This window comes from Phocoena sinus, chromosome 15 (assembly GCF_008692025.1).
Source record: "Phocoena sinus isolate mPhoSin1 chromosome 15, mPhoSin1.pri, whole genome shotgun sequence".
Classification (NCBI taxonomy): Eukaryota; Metazoa; Chordata; class Mammalia; order Artiodactyla; family Phocoenidae; genus Phocoena; species Phocoena sinus.
In genome coordinates, this window is record NC_045777.1 from 48,145,782 (window position 1) to 48,164,160 (window position 18,379).

The 18,379-nt window shown below is 48.6% G+C and overlaps 1 protein-coding gene across 1 annotated transcript in view; it reads right to left on the reverse strand.

Annotated features, from left to right (window-relative positions):
- Positions 1 to 18,379, reverse strand: part of DTD1 (D-aminoacyl-tRNA deacylase 1) — a 107,992-nt gene that overhangs the window by 65,994 nt on the left and 23,619 nt on the right. The window contains exon 4 of the mRNA XM_032606629.1: positions 16,123 to 16,229. Coding sequence (XP_032462520.1) covers positions 16,123 to 16,229 — 107 coding nt within the window. The remainder of the gene's footprint in view (positions 1 to 16,122; positions 16,230 to 18,379) is intronic.

The following is an 18,379-nucleotide window of genomic DNA, read 5'->3' on the forward strand; positions in this document are numbered from 1 at the left end:
CTGTGAGATACAGAGGCTCTGGAGATGAGCCAGTGATTCCCAGAACCTGGAGAAATACAACAGAATAAGTAAGCCCTGAAAGACGTCTTTGCAAGCAGCTACTGAGGATTCTGGTCAATACCATCCAACTTTTGGGGAGAAAAGGAACACACAGACCTGTAAACCTCAGTGCAACTACAAGTGAACTGAAGGTCACTGGCAAGGACATGAATCCACTTCTAGATCAGCTGACTCCTGAAGGACCAAACGTCACCCACTGGTCTTTGAACAGACCATGTTATAAACCAGAAAGATGGTAGTTAAGGAAGTTCAGTCAGAAGAAGCCTGAGGCAGGATGATCTAAAAGACTGTCTTCTGTTGGAACGCAGCTCACTCACTTAGTGGCCGCGTCCCAGGACCTTGAACAAGTTAATCAAGGAGAGAATTGCGCTTCTCCCCTCTCACGGTGGTTGTGAGGATCACACGCATGGATGCAAAGCTTAGAAACTGTTAGTTCTCAACTTTGTTTTTATTAACAATGACAGTCTGCTATTTATTATAATCCTCCTTCATGTATAACAACTTCATTTTTCAAAAGCAAGGTTTACTTTTAGAGTTATACATTTCGCCACCCCTCCCCCCAAAAAACATTCGCAACACTTTTTAAAAAATTTTTATTGGAGTAGAGTTGATTTACAATGTTGTGTTAGTTTCATGTGTACAGCAAAGTGAATCATTTATACATATATCCACTCTTTTTTTTTTTTACATTCTTTTCCCATTGGGCTATTACAGAGAATTGAGTAGAGTTCCCTGTGCTATACAGCAGGTTCTTATTAGTTATCTATTTTAGATATAGTTCAACACTTCTTTTTTTTTTTAAGCATTTTATTTTATTTTTTAAATTTTATTTATTTTTTAACATTTTTATTGGAGTATAATTGCTTTACAATGGCGTGGTAGTTTCTGCTGTATAACAAAGTGAATCAGCTATACATATACATATATCCCCATATCTCTTCCTTCTTGCGTCTCCCTCCCTCCTACCCTCCCTACCCCACCCCTCTAGGTGGTCACATAGCAACGAGCTGATCTCCCTGTGCTATGCGGCTGCTTCCCACTGGCTATCAGTTTTACATGTGGTCAACACTTCGTTTTTAAAAAAAGAAATTTCTGGAAAGAACAGCAGAGCTACTATGCAAAGAGAGAAGAGAGTTTAGAAGTTGATGAATCTGTGTCTGGCTAACTCGTAAACAAGCAGACTGGCTGTCTGTTGAGCTGATTTACCTCTCATATTATTATATGACCCTGGTAAGTAAAATTACTTGTATTTCATAAGCTGCTTTCATTTTTTAGCATATTTTTATTCCATACTCAAAGCACCAAACTCAACTACTACTTTCAAATATTTGTATCCATTAGATCAGCATTTAAGCTCAAGCAAAGATACTTCATGCATCGGGTCCCTATTCTTCAATTAACATTAGGTGACATGGTGCTCAGGCACAATATACTTGTTAAACGCCACATCCGCAAAAGTTACAGTTCTGCTCAATATTCTGTAACAACCTAAATGCGAAAAGGCTTTGAAAAAGAATAGGTACATGTATATGTATAACTGATTCACTTTGCTGTACACCTGAAACTAACACACCATTGTTAATCAACTATACTCCAATATAAAATAAAAAGGTTTTAAAAATTACATTTCTAAAGCAAGTCAGCCAACACCTGCTCCGAGCACCTGTCCTCCAACTCCTGTGCCACCGTCCCTCCCGTCTGGGGGTGCCCACAGCTGAAGGGGCCAGCGCACTCCCCAAAGAGACCCAGGTGCCCGAGGGGGCCGGGAAGGTTGACCCTGTGAGGGGCCCTGTACGTGGCATCCCTGACCCCATGTCCTTCAAGACTACACCTAAGATGAGGTACCCACACAGCGACACATTTCACAAAGCTGGACCCAGGAAGTCACTGCATGCATCCCCAGAAGGGTTCCCTCACTAGTCACCACCTGCCGAGGCCTCCAGGCTGCACCTGGCTTGGTCCAAAGGCTGGATGGGCCCCTCCAGGCTCAGCCCGTTGGTTCCCAAACAGGAGCCAAGCAGGAACGAAAGAAAAAGCGTTGCCTAAGGATCTGATTGACTTATTCTTCCTAGGAGCTCCTCTACCAGACTGAAAACATAAACAGAAATGAGACTTTTCCCTCACCGCTTTAAAGAATATTTCACTCTTACAACTATAATTTTCCAGGTAACATTTAATGAGAACCCCCAAAATGCCTGGAAGTGCACTTAATGTTAAGGATGGGGTGCATAAGGATATGCAACGACTTAAACACAGAATCACTCTATCTGAGTGCCTACACGCCGTCCCCTTGGCCACAGCTGCAAGTTCCAGCTCAGCTGACAGCCGGGACTCCCTCCCTCAAGCAAGCACTGAGGGTCTTTTTGCCCCAGGGCCTTCTCAGAAGTCACGGGAGCCTGCTGGCCTGCCTGGAAAGCCAACAGGGGTGGGAACCAGTAGCTAAAGGCCCCATCTCCAACCTCTGGACAGACAACCCCGGAGGGCGTTCTGCACCCTTTAGTAAGTGGGCTGGTCAGAAGTATCGCAGATGCACCTCTGTCTCTGTGTAACTGTAAGAGTCTGCTGAGCCCCATGCCCTAACCCTTTGGGGCGGCTCTTGGCCTTGATCTTGTTATGCCTCAAAAGGAGGAATTCTTACCAGATCCAACAAGAACAGTGGTTTTCAGCATAAGCTGCATGTTGGCATCTCCTGGGGAGCTTTGAGAAGCTCTGATGCTCAGATCACCCCCCAGAAACATCACACTGACCTGTCTCAGGTGGGGCAGGCTGCCTAGGGCTCACCCTATACCAGGACCTAGGAGTTCCAACCTAACCAGGAATACAGTCAGTGGAGCCCCGCAGGGAGGGCCAGAAGATGCAGACTCTCAAGGGGACCAGTCTTGAGAGGTTTAAGATAAATCCTCTCTTAACAGACTAGCGGCTGCCAGAAACGTGGGGTGGGGGATGGGCAGAGTGGGTAAAAGGGGTCAAAAGGTACACACTTTCAGGGCTTCCCTGGTGGCGCAGTGGTTGGGAGTCCGCCTGCCGATGCAGGGGATGCCAGTTCGTGCCCCGGTCTGGGAAGATCCCCCATGCCGCGGAGCAGCTGGGCCCGTGAGCCACGGCCGCTGAGCCTGCGCGTCCAGAGCCTGTGCTCCGCAATGGGAGAGGCCAAAACAGTGAGGGGCCCGTGTACCGCCAAAAAGAAAAAAAAAAAAAGGTACACATTTTTGGTAATAAAATAAATAAGTCCTGGGATGTAACGTACAGCATGGTGACTATAGTTAATAATATTGTACTGCATATTTGAAAGTCGCTAAGAGCACACCTTAAGAGTTCTTATCACAAGAAAAAAGAAATTTGTAACTATATATGGAATGGATGTTAACTGGACTTGTGATCATTTCACAATATACACAAATACTGAATCATTATGTTGTACATCTGAAACTAATATAATGTTATGTGACAATTACATCTCAATTTTTTTTAAAAGATAAATCCTCTCTTTACCAGAATGTATGAGAGATGGCAGGTCCCTGAGAGTGGGAGGCAGATAAATGAACTACATACCAACAGATAGTCTTTGCTTTTATATAACTGGAATCACACTACATGTATTCTTTGGAGATGTGCTAGCTTCATACAATAACAGAGCTGCTATGTTTTTCACACAAGTTCATAGATCGCTACTGCGTTCAATTTTTAAAACGAACCAGCCAGTTGTCATAACACCTTTGATGAAAACCCACCTCTTGCCCTGATCTGAAACGCTATCTTTATCACAAACCAAACTTCTCATAGACAATCGGTCTCCCTTTCAGGCCTCTCATCTCCTTGGTGATAGGTTTCTTGCTCAGCCAGCACCATCTGTTTTTATTAACTATAATGCTGTAATACATTTTATACCTAGGAAGGCCAGTACACTCAGTGAGATTTTTTTAAATTACATTTATCTCTTTAATTCCACTGGAATTTTTTTAAGGTATAGTAAAAAGTAAGGCTGTAAAATGATTAATTTTTCCATAATTGCCAACCAGTTGCCCAATTACTGCTTATTGTGAAATCCTTCCTCTGCCATTAATGTGTAATGCCTACTTTATAACACATCATATTCTTGCACAGTAAATATCAAATATTCAATTCTGAACTGCCTTCCCTTATTTGGTGGAAGATCCCTGCCCTTTGGGAACTTATATTCTAGCAGGGGAAATAAACGATAATTTTTTTAGGTAACCAAAAGCTACAGTTATAATATTTTAGAAGGTGATAAATCTTTAAAAAAAGAGCAAGAAGTGGGGCAGGGCTTCCCTGGTGGCGCAGTGGTTGAGAGTCCGCCTGCCGATGCAGGGGACACGGGTTCGTGCCCCGGTCCGGGAAGATCCCCCATGCCGCGGAGCGGCTGGGCCCGTGAGCCATGGCCGCTGAGCCTGTGCGTCCAGAGCCTGTGCTCCGCAAGGGGAGAGGCCACAACAGTGAGAGGCCCACATACCGGGAAAAAAAAAAAAAAGAAGTGGGGCAGGTAGGAGGCCCTGGAAGAACAGAGCAGGCTGGGGTCAGGGGCAGGCTGCAGTATGATGCTGGGCCAGGAGTGTGGGCGCTGCGGGGAGGAAGAAGAAGAGCAGACTGCAATGTGACAGAGGGCGTGGGGCTGACTTCACCGGCGTGTGATCACAGCAGGCACATGGGGCCTCGTGCTCAGAGGACCTGCACTTGGCCCACTGCTCTGCCACTGCCATCGTGAAATTCTTAATAATTTTATCTTCGACTCTTGTGTTTTGCAGCAGAGTCCAGTGGGACAAGGGAGCATGCGTGTGAGCAGGGCAGATGTGCACACGACGTGTGTCTGCCGCCCCATCCGCACACAGCATCCTGGAGCACACGGTGTCAGGTGAGCATGTCAGGTCCAGGACTGAGGAAGCGGGGTGCTGACAGCCCAGAGAGGCCACGATTCCTACTGAACCAGAACTTGCTTTGAATGCAGAAAGCAGGTAATGGTGTTTAAGGTGAAGGTCTGACATGGCCACTCTGCTCTCACCCTTGTCCAGAGAGGGCTCACTTCCGCCCTGGTCTCTTTCAGGGCCTTGGGGACACATGCGAGTAGGTACCCATTACACTGGCACTTCCCGGCCTACAGACCTGCAGCAGCAGCCTGAGGTCCCAGACGGCATCACTTCAAAGGCCGAACACTCTGCATCCCTAGAAAGGATGCAGGAAAAACCGTCGGGACCGGAATCCTCATGTGATGACTGAAACAAGTGATGTCCACTCTGCTGTGGACAGCATTGTAGCAAATGCTGACACAGAACTTCCAACAGCACGGAAAATGAATCCCCGAGAATCCCAAATGAGCTTCCTGGCTGTGGTTACCGTTGCTGCCACTGTCTTTCAGATGTGCGCCTTTTCCTCCTTTTTCTACCCACAATCCACGTATCAGAACTTAAAAAGTGAAAGCCACATTCCCACCAAATACAACTTCAGCCAGGAACAGGAGTCCAAAGCAGTTTAAATGTTAGGAAACCTCCGTGGTTCCCTTTACTCCACTATTAATAGACAGGCCAGGAGGAATGTTATTTAGCATTAAAAGCAAAACCCAGGAAACACCCACCGACAGAACACAGAGACTTCACTTCTAAGGTACTGAGACCATGTCTCTCTCCTAAACTTGTAGGAGCTGGTGTCTGAGTGGATCACGCTTTTCCACTCCTGGTGGGAAGACACAGCCGGCCACACGCTTGTTTCCGGCCGAGGCTGTAAGCAGTCGAGGACTCTGCAGTCCAGGGTGGCCCTCAGAGCTCTCCCTGGAGGTGTGGGTGGGGACCAGGAGACAGCGTGCTTCCATTTCCACAGGTGAAAAAGGAGACGCTTCAACAAAACTCAAGAGGCTGCCTATTGCTGCCGCGTCCCTCTAAGCCCTGAATGTATGGGCTTATTTGTCTTCGGAGAATCCGGTTTCCCGTGGCTTGTGAAGCCAGCTGGGCTCTGACCTGATTCCCTCCCTCTCCTTCCCTTGATTTGCCAAACGTCACGCGTGAGCACAGAGCTGATTTATCACAGGTCTATGCTGGGGCCTGAAGCAGGCTCGAAATGAACTCCTGAAGGCACTTTTCACATCACCTGACGCCACAGCCAAGGAACGGGCCCAGCTGAGACGTGAGTCTCCCCAGGGGCCAAGCAAGTCTTTCAGGTCCATTATCCTTAACCTCCGGTGATTCCTCCTCCTGTCTTGTTTCATTAAATTCTATTAAGAGACACATGAAGAAAGACTAAAAGGAAAGTTGGCTGCACCTATGTGGTAGTTTATTCCCAGTTCACTTCTGGGTGGTAGGCCCACATTTTCTGCTTTTTAAGTCTGACTGGTTTTCCCAAAATACCTCTCTCTTAATAAAGCTACACACTTTTTTTTTTTTGGCCGCACTGCACAGCATGTGGGATCTTAGTTCCCCAACCAGGGATGGAACCCGCACCCCCTGCACTGGAAGCTCAGAGTCTTAACCACTGGACCGCCAGAGAAGTCCCTAAAGCTACACACTTTTGAGACAATTTCATCATTAACAATAATTCTCACTCAGTGAGACAGTAACGTTGAGCAAGTGTCAGTAAAACTCCCATTTACTGACTGGGATGACAACTTTACCAACTTAAAGATTCTAGACCCAACATTCACACTGGCTGAAGTTGAGTACTGTTATATTACTCTCCATATGTTCAGCATGTTTGAAATATTTCAAATTTAAAAAATAATAATAAAAGTCTGTTAGTAGCCCCCGCTCGCCACAACTAGAGAAAGCCTGCGCACAGCAATGAAGACCCAACGCAGCCAAAAATAAAAAATAATAAAATTTTTTAAAAATAATAATGATAACATTTCTAACCTGGTACTTTCCAGTCAATACACTACTGGCATGAAATTTTTAAAATGACAATAAGAGACTCTTCCCTGTAGAAAAATGAAGAGGGCAAAGGGACGACATGAAATGGAAAAAGAAAAAAAAAAAAGAATCCACAGGGCATAAGGCCAGATGAAGTCTGGACTTTGAAATGAATCTTATAGAAACTGTCCTTATCCCCCAAGGTCTCATAAGCCAGCAACGATATCGACAGTTAACAGAGGCCTCTGCCCTCCGAGTCGTCAAAGTGCCTTGGCTCCCTGACAGACTCTGGCTCGGCCCCGCCATGGGCACCGCGACCCCCCGGGGCAGGAAGGGTGGAAATGCAAACAAGGCCACAAATCAGCTCTTCCTGTCCCACAGAAACGGAAGCTGCAGGCTGCACTTTCACAGTTAAAAATGGAAAAAGAAACTGACTTCACATTCTATGGAAAGTCGTCAAAGGAATACATTTTGTGTGAAGAATCTTCATGGAAGAGCTATTCTTCTGCGTTTCATACTGACAAAAGTAACGAAGGCTGGGGAACGAGGCAGGCAAAAGCAGCCGCTGTGAGATTCTGGATCTGCCGCCAGCCTCCTCCAGCCCTGGAGCTGCTGCGCCCTCCTGACAATTACTCCCCATAATTCCTAAGAGCGGTGAACACCAGGGGACACACTCTTCCAAAAATAAATCCTTTCTTTTCCCTGACAAGCCCTGAACGCTTAGAAACTGCCCTGACAATATAAGCTAAAATGGTACATATAAATCAAATTCAATATAAATGTTGATTCTTGGGATTTTCACAATTTCTTCTTATAATTAAAGTTTTTTGCATTAAGGGGAGAGCTGGGCCATAGAGAAGCATCACGCTGACCTGAAGACAGGGAACTGAATCCCTAAAATCTGCTCCTTTTGAACCACATCAAAAAGAGGTTCTGGTTTAGCATCCAGCCTGTGCCCAGGGTCACTCAGGACCAGGGCAAGTGTCACACCCCTTGATGTCGAAATGTCTGATCTTAACCTAGAAACTCAAAGAAGCTCGGAATCCCCTCACCGTCCTGCACGGAAGGCAGGAATAGGGTCCTTCCTGTAGTGACCAGTGGGGGCTGGACTTTGCGGAGTGTCCTGACGCTCATACCACGGGATAAAAGATTTCCAACACGAGTCTTTTCTAGGGAAGCTCTGCTGGGGGTAGCAGAGCACCAGGGCGGCCGAGACCCTCCAGGGCCATCCAGATCCTGTCCACAGCTCTTCGCCACCTGCTGTAGGACCTCCTAAGTGCCCCCCGCCACCTCTGCCCCGGCCAGCTCTACAATCCAGTGTCAGCCAGCTCTGTGAACACACACACACACACACACACACACACACACACACACACGTAACCCTCTAGTAACCGTCCAGCTCGCTGCCACTAAAACCCACACTACTCACCCTGGCCATGAGGCTGGGGTCATGGCTCTGCCTTCGTGTCCACTCTCTCCCTGCACCCCCGACCTCCCCCTACCACTCCCCAGGGCTCTGCACCCGCCAGCCCCTCCGTCCAGCACATTCCTCCCCATCTCCACGTAGCGGCCCCCCAGCTCCTGTGCCTGAGGTGGCCCCTCCCAGCAGCCCTGTCTACACTTCTCCCAGCTTTGATTTCTTTATAATATTACAGTTTTAAATTATACTTGCTTGTGTATGTTTCGCACTAGAATGCAAGCACCATGAGTGCACAACTTGGTCCAGCGCTGTTCGCGATGCAAGGCCAGCAGCAGCGCGCACCCTGTGAATACCTGCTGGGTGGACAGATGAGTGGGTGGTAGGTAGGGGACTGGACAGATGGATGGACACAAGGGTGGAAGGATAGATGGAGAAATGAACAAACAAACTAACAAAGGAGAAACATGGCGAGTATTCAGTCCGTGGACCACACCACGCAGTGAGGGCTCAAAGGCAGGAAGGCCTTGCCTGGATGGCACTGAGGTGAGCACCTCGGATGAAGCACTGTCTGAAACAGACCTTAAAGATGGGGAGGACAGCAACAGGTAAAGAGAGAGGGAATTCATTTCAGGGGGATGAACAGAAACACAACATTCAAGAAACAGTGAGTAACCTGCAGGAAACGAGTCCTACAGCTCAATGCGAAAAGCCTTTACCATAAACCCAACAAGTAATGCACCATAAAAGATGAACGTTTAACAATGTCCCACATGTGTTTAAAACAAAAGTGATTAGTCAACTGCCCATGAAGCCTCAACATCATGCATTTCACTAAACTGCAATTCTCCAAGCACAGACTGAGGTGCTGATCATCCCCGGTTTTTATTCTAGTCTAATCAATAAGCCGACCAGTGAGTAAGGCATTCCATGTCTGGTACCCGAAAAGCCAAGAGAACTATAAATTGCTTTTCAACTAAAAACTCTAAGAGGCTACAGCACTACAATCACGCCCACGCTTCGGGTTCATCTCTCTTAAGAAACAAGTTATTCCACTAGCTCAGGCCTCAGTGCCGCTCAGCAGAGGGCCTGTCATACGTCACTAACGTGCTGAGCTGCTGTCGCTCTATCGACTTTTCCTGACACATCTGTAATTGCGTCGAGAAGGCCCCGTGCCCTGGGAATATTTCCATCACCGCTGGGCGGGTGGGGGATGGGTACTGAGGGGCGGTGATGAATGCCAGCGGCCTCGTATGTGACCTCAATAATCAAGCCCAGCCAGCCTGTTTCCTGGCAGCTGCAGTAACACAGGTTGTAAAGTATTTTTAGACATTTCAGCTGGGGATGAAGCGTGGTCCAGAAGAGACCAACGCCTGGAGCAGATTAAAATGGCAACATCCGACTGTCCAGTTGCCTCCGGCCCAGCAGTTCTTCTACATCAGTGTCCTTGGAGGGCACAGGAAGAACTGGATAAAAACACAAACCTGCTACTCTTCGGCCTTCCACGTCCAGACACGCCAGGAACTCGGATTCAGAAAACCTGGGGGCGGAGGGTGGGGTGGGGTGGCGTCCAAGACTCCTCCCTTTAATACAAACCCTCAGCACTTACAGTGGGTGGTCCTGAGTGACTCTGGTGGACAGAGAACAGTAATCCCTGAACCCAACTGCTCCCAGCACCCCCCAAGCATCTTCACTTCCTTGGGGCCTTCGGAGGGTCTGAGGAAAGCCCTGGAACCTCCCAGCAAAAGCACTGGCGCGCACAGGCACTAAGAAAACCTGGGTGAGCCCAGGGTGGTTCATGAACCCCTAAAAGCCCACGTGACCCAATTCACACCCCACCCTCCCATCTTGACCTTATATCTTATCTTAAAGAGCAATCAGGTTTAAAAAAAGATAAACCCTTGGTCAGTCAGGCTGACAAATGTTGGCAAAACACCTCTGGGTAGTTAAGGGTTTTATTTATTTTTATTTTATATAATTTTTTATATAAATATAATATATTTTATATTTTATATTTATATTTTATAATTTTTTAAATAATTATTTTTTATTATATAATAAATATAATTTTTATAATTTTTTATAATTTTTATAAATTTTTTATAATTTTTATAAATTTTTATAATTTTTTAAATAATTATTTGATATAATTTTTAAAAATTTATAGGAAGAGCTTCACTTTTTATTTCCTTCATTTCCAGATCATTCTCTCTCTGTTAGTAACGCAGATGTTTGAACAAGGCTTTCTACAAAATACTGCTGACGGGCCGAACATTTTTGTACAGTTACCCGAGACTATGAAGCTCCGGATAACTTAGCTAAAAAGCTAAGAATTCCCAACGATAATCCTCAGTCTGGATGATGACATTACTGCTGTGCTCAATGTATAATCCCCGGCAGGATAAACTTTACCTCCCTCCCTCGGGAATAAAGAAAGACGCTAGTTCATCTTCAGTAGGCCAACTCAGTAACGTAAGGAGTTTTGTCTTTCTAGCGCATCCCCAAATGAGATTAGAAGATTAAAATAACTAAGAATCTGCCCAAAACACATTCACAGGAACAAACAAAACCCGTAAGCCTTAAACGTACTAACCCGTTAGTGCCCAGAGAGTTATTTAAAGCAAAACAGATGTTTTTCTCTAGTTGGAGATTAAGAAATGTTGCGTGTATCAAAGGTGGAAGAGGAGAAGATTGCAGTTTTTAATTTACCAGCCATATTCCAATAGCAGGAAACAAACTCTTTTCAGTTTTCACATTTCAGTGACCCATTATGGACTGAAGAAGCAAAGATGAAGCTCTGTCGACTGGCCAGTTCATCAGTGGGTCTCCAGGCAGAGCCAGTCATGTATCTCTGGGAAAGGCTTCTTTTTAACTCTATGGTATATACTGAGTTAGGACAACCATCTATATAAAAGCAAATTAAAATGCTAAAACAAAAGCAAGCCCTTGCAGCTCCCCAACTCAGAAGAAGCCAGCCTGGGTGGAAACTTCTATGAGGCTCCCAACCCTTCCGACCAGCCAGACACACATGCCCCGGGCAGGGCGCCCATGCACTGATGGTACTCAGCAGGGGCCCTGGCTGCTCGAGCAGAGAAGTCCCCCAGCCTCCAAACCCGACCCTTGGCCAGATGGTTATGCAGGAAAGTGGATGTTCGCGCTGAACGGATGAGAAAACCAGCAGTCATGCCCGCAGCCCCAGCGGTCTGGCAGGTGCCAGCACTGCCCCATCGGGAAGGCTTCCGTACAAGGTGAGGTCCCGGGACCCAAGGTCACCAGCACACCCACGGTGAAACGGTGACGAAGATGAACACGAGCAGCAACAAAAACTCCGTGATGAAGCTCTTGCTAAGTTCCCGCTTTTGTCTTACTTACACTTCAGTATAAACAAGGCGGGACCCTCAGTCAACATTTGTCCAATAAATCAATGTGACACAATGAACCAGCAACTGGAGTGAAGGACAGGATCCAGTGCCACTGTGGCAACCAGACCCACAAGCTTGCTCTGTGGCCTAGCTCAGGCCATGCAAAACCTCACACTGACACCAACAGAGACCGGGGAGTTCGCACCAGAGTTCAAGCCTGAAACAGGACGAAAAAGGGAGTACGTACATTTAAATAAACGTTCTTCCATGAAGAAATGCAAACGTATGGGCATCAGTATAACTCTTTCTTATATTCAGAACACTTCTCATTAGACCGTCCCTCATACTGAACTGTGCGGTAACTCAGACCCACCTTTGTGCACCTGCAGGGGGGCTGCCACCTGTGTCCTGGCCTGTCCTCTGCTTCACCTTCTGGATTCTGCAGCACATGTTACTGAAAAGTACGGGTAAATGAAGCTGACCGGCGCTCCCTCCGCACCCCCCTTCTAGCCCACACATTTCCTCCTGACCCTACAGAAGCCACCAGTGTCTCAATCTCGACGTCCCAAGGTTTCAGGGCAAAGGGATGGGTGCTTGCTGATAAGACGAGTGCAGAGAAAGTTACAGGTGAAGTTAGGGTGATAATCAGAGAAGCATGAAATGAAAAGCTCTGGCACCATTCTTCACTGGTCAGCTTATCCCAGAGGTCTGTCAGTAAACCCATGAGCCAACTCAAGGATGTGTATTTGAAAGTTCATTTTTTCAGCTCATTCCAGCCTTTCATTTAGTGAGGTTTACAAGCCCACTAAATCAGTGAAAATATAAATACTTAATGGCAACACTGTGAACTAGGTGAGCCCTGGGCCCCAGGAAAGAGCCCTCCAATTACTGAAATGCCCTCCTGGGTGGGGGAGGGGGGAGCCCCCACCTGCTCTCACTACGTGCAACCCCAACCATGTGAGACTCAGGAAAACACCCCCCACCAAGGGAAAGCAATTAAGATGAAAACAAGAGCAACAGTAAGTTTCTCCCCACAGGCCGGGCTGGCAAGGGTGTTGCAATTTCCCTGTATCTAGCCACCCACAGAAGAACTCACGGACTAGCGACCTTCTCTAGGTTATAATCAGGATGTTCCTACCAGAACCATGTTCTTCCACAAAAGTGCAATGGGGAAGACAGCCTCTGTCTTCTGTCTGGTGGCTCTGCTACTGCTTCCACCCCCTGTTCTTTGAGGGATGTCCCTCAGAGCGAGCACTACCCCTCTTCTTCCACTTTCTCTCCATCAGGAACATCAGGGGACCCACACTGCAGCCCCTACTGCGCTGGGTGTGGTGCCCATGCAGCCATGGGAAATGTGCAGGGGCTGCCACTTCCAGACCCAAGCAGAGACCTGGTTAAGGCAGGCACACAACGAGTTGCCTTTACAAGCCCAGTCTTCACCAGCAGTAGCTGCATGACCCATAAATAGAGCTCTGGGACTCTTAAAAACAGGAATTTAGCCCTATTTCAAGTGCAAGTTTGGGAACAACAACTTAGAATGCCTCCTCCCCCCACCTCACATCCTTAAAGGTCAGCAAAACCACCAGTCCCCTGGGAGTCCAGGCCAGCTCTGTGCCGACGGCAGTGCCAGAAGGACATTCACAGACACACAGCTCACGGGCCCAGGACACACGACTCCAGAACAAAGTGCACCCCAGGCTCAGCCCCAGGCAGTGAAAAAGACTCAGAGCAACAGGACAAGTGGCTGACGGGGGCTCACTGGGGTTGAGGGGTCAGAGGATACCCTCCAAGGAGGAGACAAACACTGAGACCAGAGTCCAGAGGCAGGGGAAGTGGGGGTCTTGAGGGGGCTAGTGCAGAGCAGGCCACGAGCCACAGCAGCCAGGCACGTGGCTCAGGTTGGAACCCAGATGTCTCTGGAAGGCACTGAGGGGTTTAAGGCGGAGCATGAAGTGGTATCCTTGTGATGTGTCCCAAGTTGTCGGACACTGTCCTTTACCCCCGTCACTGTCAAGAACCTTCCTGGTTTATGCTGCCCTGAATCTGTCCCCGGAGCAGGGACTGGGTCACGGCACTTCCTCCTCCCCCAACACACTGTCACACACTAAAAAGACCCTGATGCCTAAATACACACACACATACACACACACACACACACACACACACACACAAGGACCTACTGTAGAGCAGGGAGCTATATTCAACATCCTATAATGAACCATAATGGAAAAGAATATGACAAAGAATAGATATATGTATATGTATAACCGAATCACTCTTCTGTATGGCAGAAACTAACACAACATTGCAAATCAACTATACTTCAATTAGGAAAAAAAAAGCACACACACACATACACACTGCTCATTTGTTCAGGTTTAAAGAACCTGTATTTTAAAACACAACACAAAAGTGAACAACTCAGCCATAAGCCCGAAGAGGAAGCCTGTTCTTACTGAAAGGGGGAAGGCAGACAGGCCACCCCAGAGCCCCCTGTGCCTGCCTACCAGTACCTCCTGACAGCTCGGGGACAGAGATCTGGGCAGTTTATAGGGTCTGAGGCTTCTGGAGTCCATTAACTAGAACAAGTAATTGAAATTGACTCAGGACCACTCCTGCATTTGAAGACAAAGCTCCTAAAAGATTCAGAACTAACGAAACTAACTTTCTTATTGTAACAAGTTAGCATGGCCTGTTAATAAATTTAAAAAATGTTGTCTCTAGGGGCTTCCCTGGTGGCGCATTGTTTGAGAGTCCTCCTGCCGATGCAGGGAACACGGGTTCGTGCCCTGGTCTGGGAGGATCCCACATGCCGCAGAGCGGCTGAGCCCATGAGCCATGGCCGCTGAGCCTGCACGTCTGGAGCCTGTGCTCTGCAACGGGAGAGGCCACAACAGTGAGAGGCCCGCGTACCACAAAAAAAAAAAAAAAAAAAGTTGTCTTTTTCTTTATGGTAAAGAAGAAAAGAGGGGGTGCTTGCTCAAGAAGGTTGAAGAGCCTAAAGATTTCATGTATTATTCTATCACTTCTAGAAAAATATTTAGAATGAAAAAAACTTGACTAAATTTTCTCTCCAAATACAGTTGAAGCAGAATAATAAATCAAAACAACGAAACAGTGATCAAATAAAAGCAGAGGGAGAACAGCCAGGGGCAGAGGAAACCGGGACAGGCCGGTATCCTGCAAAACAAGGTAAAGATGAACCAGTCAAATGCATAACCTCAGTGTAACCACAGGGAAGGAAACCGAGGAACATTCTACAGAAGCAGCAGACCAAAGCCACGAGGACCGGGAAAGGCCGTAAACACCACATGGGATCCCAGATTATCCTGAAACAGATGAAGGACGCTAGAGAAAACTAGTGAAACTTAAGTAAGGTTGTAGCGTCGCCAACAGTATTGTATCAATGTCAACATTTTGATGAGCAGACTGTGATTACATAAAACGGGAAATTTAGGGGATACCGGGTAAAGGGCGTATGGAAACTCTGACTCTTTTCAACTTGCCTGTAAGTCTCAAGTTACATCAAAATAAAAAGTTTAATTTTTCATGTGGACTTTTCACTTGTGATTTTCTTTCATGTTATCAGTAATTCCAGGAAGCTCAATTATCACCTTTCAAGCCCAGCACTACTGCACCAGATGTGTTCCTGCTTCTCTATCATCCAAAGAATCAGTAACATGAAAGAAAAGGTCTGTTCCCCTTGGAAATGATGACTTTGAACAGGTCACAGAGCTTTACGTTTACATAATGCTCCCCGCCACCCCTGCATCCTTCCACTTCAGTGTCCCAGAAGGCGGGGGAAGGGGGAGAACAGGGCTGCCCGCCCCCAGCTCTCACTCCTCCTGCCCTCCTGCCTCTCAAAGGCCACAGAGCAGCTGCATTAATTAAAGCCTTCAGAAGTGCTAAGCACCTATGAGAAGCACACAGCTCACAAGGACTAGCACAGATTTCCTTTCTCTAGTTTAATTAAATTTTTTCTGAAAGCTTACAGAGTTGGCAGCAAATCCAGGTCAGACGTTGCTTTAGAAAAATAAGGATTTACAAAGACCCTCAGGTGGCACATCTACCCACACCTGGGATAAACCCACTCCACGCAACCATTCCACACTCAGGAACCGGGTCCGGCCGAGGGGAGCCGTGCCGCTCCTCTGCTGCCACCCAGTGGCCTGTGCACGCCCAGGCACCTCGCCCAGGACCAGCCTAGCGGAGGACTGGGCTCTGGAATGGAGTCAGGTGGAGGCAAGGCCGCAGTACGAAGACGCAGGGCGACAGGTGCGTTCTCGGGAAGGGATGTAGCGAATAAACTCTAGGTTACTACGATGAGGCGTTTTCTCCACCTCAGACTCAGAAGTGCTCCAGGAAATAAATCAAGGTCAAACGATGTTACCGGCTCCCAGGAGACAGACCCGACCCTTGACTCTGGGCTTACCTGCTTTGGGTCGGAGGTAGCAGCACCAGGAGCCGGAGATTCCAGTTCAATGGTCACAGGCCCATCGTTCTGAATGTGAACTTGCATGTAGGCACCGAACTTGCCGTCTGTAAGAGCAATTCCAACGGTCACAAGAGTTGGAGACCTCAGATTAAAGCTAACCTCGATCAGTGTAAACAGAAACCCGGGAGCAGGACCGCCCAACTCCCCCCTCTGCGCCCCCAAGTAAGGAAAACACAAAACCACACGGCAGAGGGCCTCCGCATGTTCTGCAGACCTGGCAAGAGGGCAGGGTCAGGGAAAACGTGGGTTAACAGGCCTGTGAGACACTGAGAAGGTAAAGTGTACAACCACTGTGGAGGTCAAGTTCAAGCTGAACAAACCCTACAAGCCTGGAATTGCACTTTGGGGCGTCTGCTCTAGAATCTCTTATCCAAAAGGAGACAGCCAAGGGTGTTCACTCTGGCAGTGTTTATAAGAAAGTGAACCCAGTGTGACTGTCCTGGAGGGGAACCAATGCAGAATCTCTGCCTGAATTCTCCCACAGAATACCATTCGGCGGCCACACCTGTCAACGCAGCAAATCTCAAACCCACAATGTGATCTTTAAACGGTGGCAAGGACACATCAGTGCAACACCATTTAGATGGTATGTTCAAACACCAAAACAAATTCTATCACTTGTGGAGAGAGATGCATGAAGAAACGGCAGGAAGACGAACAGCAAAGGCAGGGCGGTAGCGACCTCCACACGGGCGGGGGGGCAGGGCAGTTGAGAGACACGTGAAGCACGAGACTGCCTGGCCAGTGAGCCCCCGGTGTCTGTTCTCTGCATGTTTCCTAACGAATGTTTTTAAACAAACCAAACACAGTAGGCAAAGAGCTTAGGAGGCTCCCCCAGAACAACCTCATACACGGCCCTGTGAGCGGCCGGCGGGCCCCTCTGTGTAAGACGCGGAGGGGGGTCCCTCACTGTGAGGCCAAAAGGCAGGTCAGCCTACAGAAGGTCCCACAGGCCAGAGAACCGAGGGGACACCCCAGCGAGGCTGCAGAGCCATCCTGCTTCCCGGGGTGCATCCTCAAAGTGGCCACGGACCGCCCCAGAAATGAGTGCCTCTCCATGTCCTATTCCGAACCTTCTAACCCAAACCCATGCCAACTGTGTCCGATCAATCAAACTGTATCTAATCAACCCCCGAATGCTGAACGACGTTCTTCACAAACGACGTTTGTAAAGAAAGCCCAGCACATGCTCTGAGAGCTGGTGCCACGCAATCATCCGAACGCTGCCTCCATCCACCCGAGAACTTCTGATGTGCACTGGGTCCAAACGCAGCCGATGACACATGCGGACACCTGCTCGAGTGGCTGCACACCGCTCCTGATCAACCCAACAGGGAGAAGGTGCCGGGTCCACAGCGTAAAGACAGTGTGAGCCCTTCTGCTACCTCCCACCATGAAGGAGTAGAGAGAGGGCAAGATCCATGCCCCGCTGAAGATTAACTCACAGCAATGAAGCGCCAGGCTCACTGCTGGAGACCAGAAGACCCTGCTCAGCTCAGGGGCGCGGACAGCCCAGCACTCATGGCCCAGGGTCTCACAGGCGACAGGTGGGTGCAGGGTGGTGATGATGCGGCGCCGTTCAACCCTGAGGAATCCCGACCCTGGAGGTCAGAGTCCCCCCCCTTAGGGGATGAGGAGGGAAGCAGAGGGGCTCCCTGGAGGAGGCTCCACCGGCTTCAGGATGTGAAGGGCAACAAGACTTGGACCCAGCCCCCAACCAGCTCCGAGTGCACCACACTGCACCACAGGGAGACCAGTGAGAAGCCCTGGGTCATGGTGAAAGTTCAAGGAGACCGAGCACAGAAGCGCTCAGGGCCGCGGCCGGCACGTGCCTGTGCAGAATCAGGGTCTGCTCTCAGCAGCACACTCGGGGACCACGCCTGCATGCCGGCCCTGGGGGTCACCATGCACCGCAGCAAGGATGGGCTCTCAGGACCTGGAGGAGGGAAACCTGTTTCATTCTGGTGCTCCCCACGCTCCCCTGGGCAGGGAGCCCTCACTTCATGGGGTGGACGACCTCTGGGGGACAGGCTCACCTCTGAGGAGAGAGCCGACCTCTGGGGAGACAGGCCAACCCCTGGGGGACAGGCCGACCCCTGGGGAGACAGGCTGGCCTCCAGGGAGATGGCTGACCCCTGGGCAGACAGGCCGACCTCCAAGGAGACAGGCCAACCTCCGGAGGACAGGCCAATCT